The 18,272-nt window shown below is 44.5% G+C and overlaps 1 protein-coding gene across 3 annotated transcripts in view; it reads left to right on the top strand.

The window, feature by feature from the left end:
* Galnt7 (polypeptide N-acetylgalactosaminyltransferase 7) overlaps positions 1-18,272 on the top strand; it is a 124,691-nt gene that overhangs the window by 65,911 nt on the left and 40,508 nt on the right. For all 3 annotated transcript variants that reach the window (XM_051170049.1, XM_051170050.1, XM_051170047.1), the window contains exon 2: positions 2,092-2,552. In XM_051170049.1, coding sequence (XP_051026006.1) covers positions 2,092-2,552 — 461 coding nt within the window. The remainder of the gene's footprint in view (positions 1-2,091; positions 2,553-18,272) is intronic.

The raw sequence follows: 18,272 nt of genomic DNA, 5'->3' as shown, positions 1-18,272 counted from the left end.
AATATATACAAATAATTCTCATCTACTGAAATGAAACTTGTTTATAATAGTGAATATTCATATATGTATGCATGTGTTTGTCTTTTGGGTTTATCCATGAGCCATTGTAGCCCTTTATACATTCTCATTAATGGGATAACTAACATTTCATTCTATGTTAAAATCTCTTGTTATATAAATGGGGAAGACCGTGCCTGTAAGGATATTCAGTAAGTGCTGCTCTCTTCACTTTGGACCTTTACCTCTGGAGATCTCTCAGTCAGAAATTCTCGGTGCTTTTGCTTCTGAGGCACAATATGTCAACCTTTTGCCAAGCCACTGGCATTCTTTTTCACAAAGTGGTATTTTTCAGTGTTAGCACCATCTCAGGGGACCTTAAAGAATACTAAAGTGCCCTGCTCTCGGGCACTGATATTTAATTGGTCTGGGCATGTGGAGTTTTGAAAGCACCCCAGGTTGTAATGTGCAATAATATGTAATATGTAAGAAGCCACACCTCAGCCTCAATGCTTGCTCCTCTTTTGCAGAATTAGTCATATTTAGGGTACGATTCTTATGACTGATTAATCCTGAGGGACTCTCCGGTCCTTCATGAACATTTTCGTCAAGATGACATTCTAGTTACTTACTTTTATTGTTTTACGTTAGTCTGCAAAAGTAGTGGGCTTCACTGTGGCATTTTTGTGCATCTGTCTGTGTGTATAAGAGAGAGATTATATTTTGTTTTCATTTGTTCTGGACAAATTCATAAGCAGTTGGTAGTGAAGGAAAGGCAGGGAATCATGGTTTTCATTGTGTGCCTATTGTAACTTATGGCTACCATTCTATTACTCAATAAACTGATAATTTTTTAAAATTGAGTTGGAATTCTATGAAGTTAATCCTTAGCCATCTGATTGCCATCTGAAGTCATTGTAAACAGACTAAACATCAGTGTTGTACCTGGAGTTCTCACATGTTCTGTAATATGAAGCTTTGAACTTTAATTCTCAAGATCATTCAATTTAACAGTTTTCTTAGGATTGTGCTGGTTCTGTTATTGACCAATTGGGGGATGGTTTAATTGAAGGGGTGACCTGGTAGACGAGTTGTCCTACTTTGCAGTTTGCAGGGAGCCTTGTGTCCCCCTACCCAGCTGGGCTACCTCTGCACCTCCCATGCCAAGTACAGCTAGTAGCTCTCAGGCTTAGGTGCATGTTACAACTTGGGGTGCTTTCAAAACGCCACATGCCCAAACCAATTAAATCTCAGCACCTGAGAGCAGGGCACTTAGTATTCTTTAAAATCCCCTGAGAATGGTGCTAACATTGAGAAACTCCACTTCGTGAAAAAGAATGCCAGTAGCTTGGCAAAAGTTTAACATACTGGACCCCAGCGGCAAAGCACTGAGTATTTCTCACTGAAAGATCTCAGTAGGTGAAGGTACAAAGTGGAGAGCAGCACTTACGGAATATTCTTACAAGCAGGGTCTTCACCGTATTGCCTGGAATGTGGCAAAGGCAGGTTCAGTGAGTAGTTTAAAAGGCCACTCTGGCTTGGTTACAGTTATCTGAGCTTTGTTTTTACAGTTGTTCAGCCAAACCCTTACTGAGTAGACAACCCTGAATTGGGACCAAATGCATAACTATACCTTGTTCCCCTGCCATTTAGGGCACAAAGCCAGCTGGCTGCTGGGTGACATCCATCTGATATCACTGCTACCATATGGCCGTATTGCTAACAAGAGGTTCTGTTTGTCATACCGGCTAACTGAAAAACACTGCTGTACCATAAGACCAATTAAGTGTGTGTGTCAGTCACTGAGAAGTCTTTTAGAGAGAGTTAGGTTTATAATGAGACAAGTAAAAATATGCTCCTTTATTTCAGAGTGATCAGATGAGGGAATAGCCTGTTGAATCATACTTCCTTTCCAACCTGAGCGATGTCTTCCAGCGCAGCGTCCTGATTAGTGCTGTCCTGCTGGCAGGCACAGTTTAGAGTGTTTCCTCGCTGCCTCAACCTTTGCTTGGACGTGAATATTTGCATCTCGAGCTTTGCTGTGGTTGTTACGCCTTCATGTACTCATTGTGTGTCCCCCTCCCTTCTGTGTAGGAAGACAGAGATGTCAATAATCCCCTGCCTAACCGAGGAGGCAATGGACCAGCTCCCGGGGATGACAGATTCAAACCTGTGGTACCGTGGCCTCATGTGGAAGGAGTGGAAGTGGACCTAGAGTCTATCAGAAGAAAAAACAAGGCCAAAAATGAGCAGGAGCGCCATGCTGGGGGAGACTCACAGAGAGACATTATGCAGAGGCAGTACCTGACATTTAAGCCTCAGACGTTCACCTACCACGATCCTGTGCTGCGTCCAGGGGTCCTCGGGAACTTTGAACCCAAAGAACCCGAGCCTCACGGAGTGGTAGGTGGCCCCGGGGAGAAAGCCAAGCCATTGGTTCTGGGACCGGAATACAAGCAAGCAGTTCAAGCCAGCATTAAAGAGTTTGGATTTAACATGGTGGCAAGTGACATGATCTCACTGGACCGCAGCGTCAATGACTTACGCCAAGAAGAGTAAGTACAAACCCTCTTCTTCCTAAATGTGGGGCATCTACTGTTTTGTTTTGTTTTTATAGATATGTAGGTTTAGGGAGGGGTTGTTAGGAACAGAGGTAATACGCGTGCCTTTGTTTCAGTGAAATGAAGGGACCTTTGTTCAGGATAATAGTCTGAAAGAGGAGACCTCTGTTTTTGTCACCGTATTGAAAATATGGTTTATTAATTTCTGGGGGCTCCTACGTCAGTGCTACTCTGAATGGTGTCCCCAGACTAGCACCAGCCTGTGAGGATTTTTGTTTCCAGTCCACAGGACATAAATTAGCTCATACCAGAATGGAAACGAACTACACCACTAAGTAGTGTGTTTTGTGACTGGCAGGGTTGTAATGGCAGAGCTTCCTCTGTGGCCTGCGTTCTGGAATGAGAAGGTTCCTCATCCTGGGGAACAGGAACAAACACTGATGCTGCTCAGGACATCTCGTGTCCTTCGCTAGATTCCCACTTCCGGGATGCCTCCTCTCCACCCCGAGAGTGTGTGCAACAGGGATGCTCAGAGACGACTGTGGCCTACGCTTTTAAATTCTTTTCCGTGTTATGATTTTTAAGTGGAGGGTTTTAAGCTCTTTGCTTTTGATGGACAGTGATTATTGAGTGAATTCAATGCTTTCTCTTCCAGTTTATTCAATAATTGGTTCCACTACTGTGGGATCTAAGTGGCTTTCATGAATGTCAATGTGGATTTGATTCACGATGACTAGAAAACTCTTAGGAGGGATTCCCGATGCGCCATTATTGTAATCTTTATTTTAAAAGGTTAACACAGCAGGTGCACACGCCGCAATATCCACCCACAAACGCACATGCGCGGGCCACCGTTCCTTATGACTGTGTGGGAAAACCCCCAATACGGTGCCGTTCCTTAGAGTTTGACATTCGTATACTTCCCGTTTCGACTGAGAAGTGATAAATAGGAAAGAAAAATGTGGAACTGGAGGAACAGCACCATGATGGTACAAGAGATCCATTTAATATAGGTGAAAGAGAAACCTTAAACATTTGTTCCTACCAGAGACTCGTAAGATTGCCAGATTTAACAGCTCAAAATACAATATACTCCATTTAAGTTTGCATTTTAGATAAATAATTAAGAACTTTAGAATAAATTGTTGTCAAGCACTCATACACATATTGGAAGATGTTTTGCCTATTTGAAATCCAAGCTTAGCTGAGCATCCCATATTTTAGCTGGCATCGCTCCCCGGCAGGTATGAAGGCGCGTGGCACAGATGTCGGACCTGACATGTAAATGCTGCCCTTCACTGGCAACAGGATCTGTAGGAATCCTGAGTGTGGCGCTCACCTGTGTACCTGCATACCATGTTCTTTGTGTTCTTACGCCACTGTTGAAGGGTAGGGTGAGGTGGGGGGAAGGGCCCATCATTTGTTGACTTCCTCCTGCGTGCCAGGACTTCCGACTGTTCTGGAATTGCTAAAACAGTTCTGTGTCCGAGGCTTAGAGGCATGGCTTCCTTGTATAAATCCAAGAATGTGTCAAAGGTAAGACTCACCAGTAGGCATTTGTGTGTGAAAGTATGTGCTGTGTGTGTTAAAAAAAAAAAATATTGTTTCAGATGTCCGTGAAAATATGGTTAATTTCTAATATGAAAGTATGGCAAAGAAATCACATCGGGTGCAGTTCATGAGAGAGAGGGCCCTGCTTCCAACCACCAAGGACATACCTGGTCAGTCTCAGAACTGATTTTTATGTCCTCACCACCACCATCTCTGTCCATCCACAGGTCTCTCCTGAAATCTTGCAGAAGCCTCCCAACTGCTCTCTATTTCTGCGATTACCTGTTTTTCACATAGCAACCGGCGTGGTCCGTTAGAAGCCCACGACAGGTTCTTCTGCCTCTTCCCATGGTGCTTGAAATAAACTCCGGCTTCCGACTGGCAGCTGCCCTTGCTCTGTGGCCCCGCCTCAAAGCTCCCTTCCCTTGCTCTGTGCTCTGCCTTGCAGGTTGCCTCCTTTTTGTTTTTTAATTTTATTAATTTATTCAGATTACAACTCCCAATTGTTATCCCATCCCTTGTATCCTCCCATTCCTCCCTCCCTCCCTCCCTCCCGCTTTCACCCTATTCCCCTCCTCTATGTCTAAGACCAAGGGGGACCTCCTCCCCCACTATATGGTCATAGGCTATCAAGTCTCATCTTGGTAGCCTGCTTATTCTTTCTTTGAGTGCCATCAGCCCTCCCCACCAAGGGGAAGTGGTCAAATATGGAGTAAACATTGAACCCCTACTCTGGTCTACCCAATGGACAGGACAGAGAATGTGGAGAGCGGGGACTGACTCTGACATGGACTCTGACAGCTCGCCTCTTGCTACCGCGTTTCTCCACTGCAGCTCCGCGCTCATCTCCAGCCCTTTGCATATGCTTTCCTCCACTTGCTGCCGCCTTCTCCTGTTTTATCACGGGATAACAATTGGAAGTTGTAATGTGAATAAATTAATAAAATTTAAAAATAAAAAAGAGGCAGACTGATCCTTCCCATCTTTTACATGTTATTTAGTTGGACCCCTCTACCCTTGGCATCTAATTTACAATGCCAAGGTTTTTGTTTGTTTGTTTGTTTTTGGGTTTTTTCGAGACAAGGTTTCTCTGTATAGCTTTTGGCTGTCCTGGACTCACTTTGTAGACCAGGGTGGCCTCGAACTCACAGCGATCCACCTGCCTCTGCCTCCCAAGTGCTGGGATTAAAGGTGTGCGCCACCACGCCCAGCTGCAATGCCAAGTTTTATTCTGTTCATTCTCCACAGCCACTTTGCTTATAGTACTCACTCATCAAATCTTAAAACCAGCTGCTGGCTAATTTAGTTGACTGGCTCTCTTTCTTATCAAATGAGAGACTGAGGTTGAGAACTGTGTCTGGTTTCTTCACTTGGTACTTTTAGGTCTGAAGTACTAAGCTAGCAAATATCTCTTGAAAGAATGAAAGGAGGAAGGAAGTCTACCGGGGTGCTGCCCCCGGCTTCGTTACCAGGCAGGAGTTCTTTGATGAGCCATTTACCGTCTCGAACTTTCGTTATTAATTCTTAACACCAGATTTGACAGTATTGATCTGTGAAGGATGCAATTAGAATTTAATAGCATAGTAAACCAAAGGTCTTTATCTACAGACCTGTTGATTAAAACCTTGAGTGTTGTTGGCTCATTTGACTGCTCGGGAGCTTTCCCAGCACCTCCTCGCCACATTTGAATGTGCTCAGTTACTCTTTAACCTCAGTACTCTCCATCACTCTTTGAGAGACATTAATGTCACTACTACCTGATCTAAGCATCTTCCCCCTTCCTGGCCCTCTGCATGCCTTCCATAGGCCAGTTGGTCCCCATATTCTGCCGTCTTGCACAACTGAAACAGGAATAAAATGTAGTTTCTTTTTATGTATCACTCCTATTAAGTCTTGTCATCACCATCAAATGGAGCACTGCCACTCTATCTTCACATTTGCTTCTGAGCCTCGCCTAGAATTTTTTTTTTATTAATGATGCTCCCTTCTTTGACAACATATTTTTAATCACTCAATGTCATTACCATCAGAAACGTCTTAACTGAATGCTTTTTGCTTTTAAGACAGGACTCCTTTCACACTTGGGGGGGAAAAAAAACATGGTCAGAACTGGAGAAATAGTTCTTCAGGGACCAGAATTCAGAGCCCTAACACCGGTGTAAAAGCAGGCAGTGTGGCAGCCTGCATGTAATCTCAGCAGAGAGAAGGCAGAGACAGAGCAAGCTGGTGGCAAGCTCTGGCTTTAGCAAGGGGGGTCCTGCCTTATTGTACAACTGAAGAACAACTGCAGAAGACACTGAGTGAGTTCTAGCTTCCACATAGACATATGCTCGCACACAAGCGAACATGCATGCGCAAAAAAGAAAAAAGAAAATGATAGGTTTTGTTCCTCTCTGAACACCAAAAGTTCAATGTTAAGTAACAGTAAGTTAGCATTTTGTTTATGTTAGAAGGTCAACAATCTTAAGAGCTTTCTCTAAAATAAAATAAAGCCGACCATATGATCTCCTGTACCTGTTAGTACTTTTACTGACAGCATGGTATCAACATGCATATTGCATGCATGCCCCTCATGCACCCCTCAGTAGAGAACATGCTTCTTAAGCCCATCAGAGACTGCTGGGCGTGAGCGGCGCCCTGCAGCTGTACCCTTGCCTGTGTTGTTCATACCAGCCACCTGCAGAGCACAGCGACCTGCTTTGGGTTGTTGGTCCAGCTGTGACATCTACCACTGTGGTTAACTGGCTCATTCTTGTGGCTGTTCCATTCGGCTCTGATGAATGTTCTGTACCCAAGCAGCCGGAGAGAGAGGTGCCCAGCTGCCAGCATGACTCATGGATGTAATCACTTTGAATTGCATTCACTGGCTGAGTAATTTACTGGCTGTTGATAGCTTATTAAGAGGCTAACAGTATTTTGAGTGAACTGGAGCCTCCATCTTTTTTGGAAGACTTGAGCCAAGAATGACCCTTCTTGCCTTCACGTTTATTTTTAGCAGCAAAGTATAATTTATTGTAATTCAACAGGTCTTAACTGGTACATAACTGGCATATCCAGGGAGCCTGCCATGGGGGCGGGTCTAACAATAAGAAAGTATAGTCTCTGTCCTCAAGAGACTCACTATCTGCCCTCAGGGAGGAAGGAAACAATGTTATAATATAAACTAAAAAAAGATCTGTAGGCAGTGTGTGAGCAAAGACAAGGGCTCACTTGGGGAGGGGGTGGTCAGTAAAGGATTCAGAGAGAGGACACTGGGGAAGACCCCTGGAGTGGGCAGACTGCTCCTAGAAAGAAGGTTCAATAAAACATACGAATGAGCAGTCGGGTTTGATTGAATCAGAGAGTATATGAAAAACAGAAACAACAAAGCTGGTACCACAGGTAGGCGTTGGTAGTCGGAGGGCTGCTAAGGAGAACTTCAGGACTGCTAGACCAGTGTCTAGGATGGAGTGAGGGAGTTAGGGCGTTGGTGGTAATAGAGTGGTGGCAGAGACTGACTCTGAAAGAAGAAGACTCAGTAGGTCTTGGCAGCAGATGGAGTGGAAGGAAGAATTAAAGATGCATTCATGGCTTCCAAGCCCCATACCATAAAGAACCGGTGCCAGGTACCGAATCGACCAATTGAACGGAGCAAGCCTCTCTGCCCACAGCTCATTTGCCTGGCCTAGTTTACTCCCTGCCTGTAGTGAATTCATGCAGAGCCCGGCAGCAAGAGGAACCATCTCAGAGAAGAGGTGGGAAAGTCTATTTGTGGTTATGAGAAACTGTCTTCTAACAGAGTTTGGGATTTTTCTTCCCATTACTGTGCAGACATATGAAAAGGATTCTGTCCCTTTTCTGTTCAAGAAGACAGACACAGTCAGAGGTATAGAATCCAAGCTGGTTTTGTTTCAAATAAATGAATTAAATATTTTGACTCGAGCAAATTCATCTACTTCTAATATTGAACTTGCCTCCCACTGACACTCCTTTCGCATCTCAGTTTGCAGAGCTATCTTAGTTGCATTTGCAAACTGTAATAATAGATGTAAAGTGCTTTGAAAAACGCTTAAGAACTACGGAAATGCTAACATGATTGTTCATGACATAACATCCTAAAGCTGATCTGTGGGACACAGGTGCTTTAAAAATCACTTATAGATATGCACATTTGTGTATTTGAATATACTTACAAATACTTAACACTATAGCCATACCTTATACATAAGAACTCTTCTCGTATAGGATTTCAAAATAAACATTGATTTTTTTTTTTATATTCCAATTTTATGTTTAAGGTGAATTGTGATAATAAGGTTTTTCTTGTTCTTTATCCACGCCAAAGGCTCTCTTTGATATCTACTGTTCTTTTTTCTAGAATACAGTAATCTCATTTGTGAAATAGTATTAGAAAAACGTCAACTAATGAAAATGCTGTAGCTTTCTGTGTGAGTTTTAGAGGCAGGAGCTGAAGCAGCAGGCAGACTCCTGTTTCTCCTCTCTGTTGGGCTGTGGGAGTGTGCTGCCGTGCCCCGTCTTGTGATGTTCTTTTTATTTCAGTTTCTATTTAGCGTGACTCACCAGTTTCGGTTAGAGCAAACTAAAACTTTGGAGCCATTCATAAGAAATAAAGACATATATTTTGAGTAAATCTATGTCACGTATGCATACATATGGATGGATTGTGTACATACATGCACATTTCAACGCTTTGCCCCAGTTTCTATTATCAGAATATATGATGGGTCTATACAAATGTCCCAGTTACACTAAGAACAAAATTTAACCCACAACCTTTTTATCTAACAAACTTCAAAATATGTCTCATTTGCAATTTTTAGTTTGGCAGTCGATCTACCATAGAAGTCCAATATATAGCCAACTCGTTTGAAAGCGGTTTCAGGTGAGCTGTGGTGAATGTTCATCTTCTTTGGCTCCAAAATGTACTTTCTAAATACCTTGAAATTTTTTCACTCTTGGAAATTCTTGTACGTTTAGGGATTTTCCAGATGACCTTTAAAAATGAGTTCTGCCCCGATGCCTCGCTTCTTCTTTCTCCTGTAAACACGCACATAAAAAGAGATGCACAGGGACACATTGCCCTCGGGAATTCCCCCAGCTGTGACAGCGGATCTGGTTTCTGTCTAAGGCTCTGGCTAACAGCAAGAGGTGTGTTTAGGCAAGCTGAAGTTGTTACAGAAATCAGAGAATGACATGTATCAAATCACCCTTCTTTCACACAGTGACAAGGGTACCAAGTTCACGGACTGAGGCCACAGAGACTGGAAATTGTGGTAACATGCTGCTCTGAGCTTCCATTGCTGCACGGCACCAGTAATCTTGGTTTTTTTTCTTAGGTTTTTTGAGACAGGGTTTCTCTGTGTAACCGGCACCAGTAATCTTAAATCCCCTAGCCTTGTCTTGACACTCTGTCCCTTGACAGCCTCTAGGGACTCGCTTCCTGATGTGGAGAACACTCTTCCTGTTCTGGGACCTCATATGGCTCACCAACTTCCTCCCATCTGCTGATGGTTGTCCAGGCTTCTGTTATAGGGCATTTACCTCTATTTCTTCACAGTTCATCCCCACACCCCAGTCCCCTGTCTTACGAATCAGTCAGAGTGTCTGACAGAGAGGTCCAGATTCCCATTGTTTAGATTGGACTTTCCTAACCGAGCACTCCCAACCAAGAGTTCAGAATAGCTTCTCTATAAGGTAGTTTTAAACATATTCATGGTGGGTCTGGAGAGGTGGCTCAGCAGTTAAGAGCAATTATTGTTCTTGCAGAAGACACTGGTTTGATTCCCAGTACCCTCAGGGTGGCTAACAGACGTCTGTAACTCCGGTTCCAGGGGCTCCAACACCCTCTTTCGGTCTGCACGGGCACTACAATGTGGTGCGTGGACATACCTGCAAGCCAAACACATACACATTAAAATGCTTTGGATCTTTGAAAAACCCTATGTGTAGTGGATTTAGTGGCTATCTTTCACCGTCCCACTTCCGTGGCCGAATCTCAAGTAAGCATTGGCCCCTTTTCTTCTTGTCAGACTAAGTTTCCTGGTCTGCAGAGACAGTCAAGGAGGGGGTAAAAGGCTTGCTTTGTAACACAAGGACTGAGTTGGAGCCCCAGCACCCACGTTAAAGCTGGCTAGGATGATGGAGGTCTATAACTCTAGTGCTAGGGTCCAAGAAAAACAGGCAGATGCCAGGGCCTTGTTGCTCAGTCAAGGCGGGGCAGGGTCAGTGAAAGGCCGTTTCAAAGAACAAGGTGACAAGCAACAAGACGCCTGATGTTGACCTTCGTCCTCCACGTGTACACATGGGTGCATGCACCTGCACATATGTTTGCACAGCACACAACGTTGAAAAGAAAACAGCATGTTTCCTGCCTAGCAGACACACCAGCAGGGACACTGAGGGACGCCTTTTGTCCTTTTCTCTTTCTAGGCCGTCTCAGACTAGGGGCCTGTTAGTCTCTTCAAAGGGACTTTGCAAAATTAGCCTTTGCTGTCTGCTAAAAGGTCAGTTCCTCAGCAAAGAGAACCATTTCCAACGGTCCCGGACACTGCGCCTGTGTGAAGTGCTGCAGTACGCAAGCTCAAGGCAAACAGCAGAGTATAGGCCTGGCCTCTAAGCCTTCACACGGTTCCCCTGGGAACCTGAAGGCTGAGAGTTGGAGAGGCAGCTAGACCCATTATATAGAGCCCCCCTCCCCCTCCATCCCCCTCCCCTACCCCCTCCCCCTTCACCTCTTCACCCCCCACCCACCCCCATTTACCAGTGTGTGAATCTTTACTGTGCACTGATTGGCTCTTGTGTGTTTGGTAAATAAGGAAGCGTCAGTGTGGAGGACCTGGATGCTCAGGGTTTTCTCCCTGAAGGTTACTGTTTGGGGCTGATCAGGGGCAGGCCCCTCATAGTTTGAGAGATGAACATAGTGTGTCTGTGAAGACCTTAAGGGAAAGGTCTTCCCTATTGAGCTCCCTTGTGGCTTGAAAACTCACTCAATTTGGCATGGTATTAAGCTGTCCAGGGCAACTATGAGTGCCTCCAGAAAAGCCGAAAGGATTGATGAGTAATGCTGTTTTTGGATCGGCCTTTTAATTCTCTTTAAATGCTCTGTAATAGAACCTAATGTTTCCCAACGTATGTGGAAGGGAGGACACAGCCTGTGGGGTTTATGGCTGCAAAGGGGGTGGACTGTGGTATGAAGTACAAATGTCTCGGGATTTTAAGTGTTCTTTGATTTTTGCTTTCCTTCCCGATTTGTTCCCACAGTCAGAAAACACGAGTTTTTAAGTGGTCCAGTCCTATGCCTCTTGTTTCCTGCAGTCCTGTGTTTGGAGTCATCTGATTTTATACTGGTTTACTTTAAGTCTTTTCTTCTCAGTATTTTCTCTGTTTATGAAAGGCTTCTGGGGAATGTGTGCATACCATTTTATCAGAAGTACTTGGTTATAAAGGACAGGCAAAGCCAAACCATTGAGCATAGGGCATGGGTCATATGGGCGCAACTGTAAGAGAGGGAGACATTTCCACATTTGAAAATCAGTCCTTTTGGTGGAACTGGCTCCCTTTCATGTATACGAAAAAAGGCAATTCCTTTTCCTCTTCATCCTTGACACACAGCTTGCCTTCTGAAAAACAAGCGTGAGCAGGTACTGTCCTTGGGCCACACACACAGGGCGGTTTAGAGAGAGGCTCCGTATTCCCAGGTAGGTTGTAAAGCCTGTGGTGGCATCCTTAAGCCACACACTAGGAGTTTTCACTTGTGCTGTTGTTATTGTCGCTGCTGCTACTGCTGTTTTTAAAGATCAGTGTGGGAGACAGGACAATTTGTCAAAGTGGTTGAGTGAGATTAGAGTCAATTAGGGTACCTTCTCTGTCTCAGAAGAGTAAGTGTGAGGCTGACATCCCCTGGGAGAAGGCAAGCTGTTGGAGAGACCCAGAGGCAGTTTCAGCACCGTTTTTCTTCACTAGGGACTGTGGAAGCAGTAGCACGTACAGCGTGTGTATATCCCACGTGCGCTTTTTAGTAAGTTAATTACCCTTGTTCACCGAGAGCTAAATATGTAAAAGATGCACTTGGTTATAGCATCAGCAGGATTGTTGTTTTGTCATTCCTACAATATATAAAGTAAATGTGCTAAAAGGTTTAAAAAAAAAAAAAAAACAATTTAGCACGAAAGCCAAGCTAATTACACAAGTTACAGTGGTATAAATAACATAGTCTAATTACATCCACCAGTATCTTTTAATGTGTCACAGGGAAACGGCCCCATAGCTATTTCCTCTTCACTGAGTCCTGTGGGAGATTCCATCTTCAAAATGTAGCTACCATGCAGGAGGGGGGAAGAAAATCACATTTTTTAATAACCCAGTAACTTATTTTAGAGTGAACACTGCCATCCTAATCAAAGGGGAAAAGATCTGCACTTTGTGCAGAATGGAAAGTCCCAGTGAGCAAATCAGAAAAAGAGAGGCTCTGGAGAAAGATTTGAGAGTCTTACTGGCGCCAGGTTCCTAAGGCCCTGGAGATACACAACTGCCACTCTAAAGGGACTGGCTCTGAGTCCCTACTGCATGGAGAGAGGCATCGGTGGGCTCATCTTCCTGTGAGGCAAGAGCGCCCCCCAGAGCCCAGAGCCTCCGAGGCCTCCGAGGCCTCCTCTAAGGAAGATCTTTTTTTTTCTGATAGAGACAGGGCCTGGAGAGGGTAGGGCTGAAGGAAGACAGGACAGCGAAAGCTTTTGCTTGAAGTCTGTAAAGCACAGTGACTAAGGAAAGAACCAGTAGACTTCCGGAAATGAAGTCAATTTTAATCAGGTCCTCTATGCAGTCACTACTAAAAATTAGAATAGCATAAGATTTCATTGCAAATTTCTGAACCTCAGAAGATTTAATTATCTTCTATAATCATTACATTCTAACCAGTCTACCCAAAATTCTGTTTATGCTCATCACTTTTAAGATAGGGTCTGTCCTTCTTGCCCCATGCAGCTTTCAACTTTGGACCCTCCTGCCTCAGCCTCTTTTAATGTATTGATAAAGAACTTCGCTTTATGTTGTAAAGGTGATGATAGAGCCTTTGCAAAGAGGTCTGAGTCTACGAAATCCCATCTGTATGCTAATGACGTAGGAGTAGTGGATAAAGCAGCTGTGTTAAGTGGCCAACCCTAGTATTCTTAGGGCAGAAGTGTTGTTGAGTGCCAATATGAAACCATTTTCCATTGTCATAAAAATTAAAATTAAATTCATGAAGGCAGCCAGGGTCCAAACACAGGATTCAAAGCTCAGCCTTTTATTGGCTGGATACTTGATGGCAGCAGTTAATATTTTCCAGTGATTGCTTTAGGAATTCAGGAAGTTAATGGGACACCCAAAACTTAGCATAGCTCCTGAAGTCCAGAGACAATAGTAGGATAAACAGAAATATGATGTAAGTATTTATACGACGCACACTATTTTATGAGACACTATTTCCATGCTCTAACTTCTAAACTTTACATTCTAAATTCAGGATCCCGTGTAGCTTAGTCCATAAAAGGATTTCCCTTTTTTTTTTCTTAGCAAATTAGTGAATATAAAAGGGCATACAGTTTGCCATAGGTAGTATCACTAAAGACAACATAACTTAAGTGTTTTAGTTCAGCTTAGAGCCAGATTTTCAACAGGAAAAAAAAACTAGATGGCATCATTTGCCCTTTCCATCCCAGTAGCGTTCTGATTTCTGAAGGAAAACATTTGTTTTCCAGTTCCTAAGTTGTAAAGTAGGAGGGCGCTATGATCCCAGACAAAATGTAGGACAAAGCTGACCCTACAAGATGGTGAAGTCATCCTTGGTTCCCCACTGGCGTCCATCATAGTTAAGATGTGGAAGTCCCTTTCCCACAGCCAGGCTGCCTGTCAGGACTCAGTGGGAGAGGATGTGCTTAGTCCTCCAGGGTGGGTTGGTACCCCGTTGGGGGCCTCCCCTTCTCTGAGGAGAGGGGGAAATGGGAGGAGGGGTACACGAGGGTGAGACTGGGAGGAGAGGAAAGAGAGAGCTGGAATCAGCCTGTAAAATGATTATTCAAATAAATGGATGAGCACATAAATAAATAAGAGAGAGAAAAAAGGATGCATAGGTGCACACACCTGTGGCATTGTGATCAGGTTTGCAAGGTAGTGCTCTTCTCTGAACCTCAGTTTCCTTATTTGTAAAAAGAGGGTGTTGTAAGCATGTTCTGATTGCGTTTCACCCACAGGATCCTCCAGTTCCTCTCCGTAAAGGTCTAGACAACTCTGGACTTTTTTTTTTCCCCCCCTCGTCTTCTTGCAACCTTGCTTCTTAAACCAGTCTAAAATTCCCTGCCCTGGATGATCTTCCAAAACCTTGCCTGTATCCCTGGCAACACACTTCTCTTCCTGTGTGCCCATGCAACCCTAGTTTTTAAACCATATTTCTCCAGATTCTGAAGCTGAAGAACCAGCGAGCAAGCAGCCTGCGCTGGGCTGGAAAGGCTCAACATTTCTACGGTGTTTTCTTGTCTTAGTGTCGCTTCTTCCTGTAGTCTCAAAGCTCTGAGGGGCCTGGCAGTAGACGGCCCCTGGGCCACTGCCAAGTATCGCAGCTCTTTCTGGAGAGCAGGGTACCTGCAGCCTCTGTTAAGTAGTCTAGGCAGCATCCGTGCAGAGGCATGCACTGCGTCCATTCCAGCACATTAGCAATTTGTGCTTGTTTGGCAGAGCCTGCACTCTGTGCCCAGCCACTCATCACTGGGTCCAGCCTGGCAGAGAAAGCTTCAGAGGCTGGTAGCAAGAGAGACCAGGCCCAGCCTCCCTTAGTTTCCCCAAAGTAGACAAGGGACCGGGATGGATTAGCTAAGGAGACAGTCACGCAGTTTACATTGCCAAGCTCAACTCTGCTCACTTTTACAGGATACAGCCCTATTAGGACAATGTCTCCTGCTAAGCTTGGTGGTGTATGCCAGCCCCCAGGATGGAAAGTGACTCCTTTCCCTGTAAGTGAAGAAGCGACTGATTACCTAACCCTGGTGACCATGCATTTTTACCTTCATTATTTCCAGGCGTAAGAACTAATTCTGTGCGCCGAGAGGTCATCACTGCTTATGTTTCCTTGTGTTTAAACCTCATCAGTCTTCCCTGCGTGATATCAGCCTGTGACATGATTTGCAAACTGCCTAGCACACACTAAGCGGCAAAATATGCCAGCTATTTATAGCAGTGGCGGTGGTGTAAAACTGATTTCGCTCTGTCTCTAGCTCCTTTTTCCTCCTTCTCTCAAGCAATATAATATGGCCTTGAATTCCTTCCACGCTCCTATTCTTAGGGTGTTCTGTTTTATTTATTTATTGCTTTTGGTTGTTGTGTTTGGTTAGTTGCTTGGTTATGGTTTTTTTCGAGACAAGGTTCCTCTGGGTGGCTGTCCTGGAACTCACTCTGTAGGTCAGGCTGGCCTTGAACTCAGGTATTCCCCCGCCTTTGACGTGCTGGGATGAAAGGCCTGCGCCACACCACCACCACCCAGCACATTTTCTATCCTCTTCCACATCTTTGCTCTCATCTTGCCTCTCAAATACCCCAGATCATGTTGATTCGACTTGATAAGACCTCTGCAGAAGCTTCAAAGTCACATCATGGCTTTAATTGGGAACGGCTTGGGCACTTGAACACATTGCTTATAGTAGCTTCCATATGTCATAGATTCATAGATGTTTAGAGGTTAAAGTGGCCTGGAAATCTCTCCGTGTTCTTCCCTCATTTGAGCGCAAAGAATCTCCAAGTGACCACTAAAGTTTAGGTGCCGTCCCAAAGAGAATCTAAATGTTCTAGGATCTTTTGCCACATTAGCTGCCCCTCCTCCACACACACAAAAAGAAATGAAAATCTGTTTATGAGAGTAGTTTTATGTGTAGTATTTGTGGGACAGTCACAAAGCATTTTCATAGTGTGTTAGGTAGGGTTTTGTTGCCATGAAGAGACATCACGACCAAGGCAGCTCTTATAAATGACACTGTTTAGTTGGGGCTGGCTTACAGTTCATAGGTTTAAGTTCATTATTGTCATGGTGGGAAACATGGTGGCATGAAGGCAGACATGGTGCTGGAGACAGCTGAGAGCTCTACATCTTAATCCACAGGCAGCCAGGAGAAAACTGGATATGTTGACACTGGGCAGAGCTTGAGCTTTTAAGACCTCAATGTCCCGCCTCCACAGTGACACACTTCCTCTAACAAGGCCACGCCTCCTCCAATAAAGCCACACCTCCTAACATTGCTACTCCCTATGGCCAAGCATTCAATATGGGGGTCCAAACCTATTCAAACCACCACACATAGGAATAAAATATTTAAGACGGTGTGAAGGAGCAGTGAATAAGAGTCAATGACAAAAAATGTTAAGAGACTCAGTGAGTGAAAGCAGGTGCCACCAGGCTTGATGACCTGAGTTTGACCCCTGGGACCCACACATGTGCTTGCATTCCCCACCCATACACACATATTGTAATGCGGGAAAAGCATTACCAAATTGTGTATGAAGATGCTATAAGACCCATTGTTTTGTAAGATGATGTATAAAATAAATTAAAAGTTTTAACATTAAAAAAAAAGGAAGTGTGCTATCAATCCCAATCTGACTCTTAAATAAATAAGTGTGAACATAGAAAAAAAAAATCCCAGTTGACTGGGTGTGCTAGCGCACACCTTTAATCCCAGCACTTGGGAGGCAGAGGCAGACGGATCTCTGTGAGTTCAAGGCCAGCCTGGTCTCCAGAGTGACCTCCAGGACAGCCAAGGCTACGTAGAGAAACCCTGTCTTAGGGAGACATTTTTCCAGTGGTATGTTTAAGGGGTTCTGCATAAACCTAAGCTGAAGTACTCATATGAAGAGAGGACAGAAAGGTACCCCAAGAGCCGAGGACCAGAGCTAAGGAACCGGGATGGCTTAACCATCGTGTCATACCTGTCACCGTGATCCCAGACTCTTAGCAGGGTGGCACATAACTAAATATAGGAGTTGTGGGAAAGTTGGCAGTAGAAAAAGAAAAAAGAAAAGTTCTGTACATGGCAGCAACCGAAATTAACTTACAATCAGTCAGTACATAACGAACTCAAGTGTTTCCACAGGCAACATTTACCCATTTTGTACTGTAGAACATCATGGCAGCCTTGGTTCAGGACACACAGTATGCATATGTAGGTTTGCATGCACCATCTTGCAAGGCAGGGCCAACAGAGGCTGCCGGGAACACCTCGGTTCGGCTTGAAGACTGTGGCACATGGCGACAGTGCATACGACGTTTTCTGCTTCCGTAGAAGCACAGCAGTTTCACTGCAGAAAAACATGGACAATATTTTTCTGTTGTCATTCCTCAACATGTAAGCATCAAATTACTTTTGAGGTGGATTATGTCCAAATGTTTGGTTTTTTTTGTTTTGTTTTGTTTTGTTCTTTTTAAGGCTGGTGCTGAGAGTGACTGTGTGGGGAACCTAAGTTCAATTCCCAGGAACAGAAAAGAGAGACTTATTATTTGAGCTTGAGTGTCTTGGAGGGTTTCATAAAAAAAAGAAATTCACTTGATTTTTGTTTGGGGATGAGGATGGAATTTCCAACAGTTTCTGAACAGGCTTCTGCCCGTTTCTGGGAAGCTGAGTCCTCGGCCTTGGCAACCGTAAAAAAATCAAAGGAATAGGTGTGGAGCCATGAGCCTCTCGCTCCAGGCCTGAGGAGGCAGAGGCAGGTAGGGCCCTGGAAATAAAGAAAGCCACACAGTGAGACCCTGTCCCGAACAACAAAAGAGAACCTTGCAGAGTTCCAGCCCTTTGTAGCAGGGCACCCTCTCAGCCAGCCTGAGCTTCAGAAGAGGGTTCGAGACCCCAGGAGAGCTGAAGACGGCGGTCAACATTACAGCGGGCATATAGAGGTCTTTGATTTCCTCTCCAAGCAGATATGGCCCATAAAACTCAGCCCCAAAAGTTACTGTGAGGAACACATGTGCTAAAGGTGTCGGTCACAGTAAGTGACAGAAGTCCAGCTGGTTAGAGAGCCTGGTGATTAGGAGTCACCTTCTTCCCCTGGTGTCATAGAGCAGGGGTGTTTGCTTCTGGTAAGATACCCCTCCCCTCCTTGTCCTGGGGTGTGTTAAGTGTCACCATCACCATCCATTCTACTGTCCTC

The sequence above is a fragment of the Acomys russatus genome, chromosome 27, assembly GCF_903995435.1.
Source record: "Acomys russatus chromosome 27, mAcoRus1.1, whole genome shotgun sequence".
In the NCBI taxonomy this organism is placed as follows: Eukaryota; Metazoa; Chordata; class Mammalia; order Rodentia; family Muridae; genus Acomys; species Acomys russatus.
This window is presented reverse-complemented; position numbering and strand designations above follow the sequence as displayed.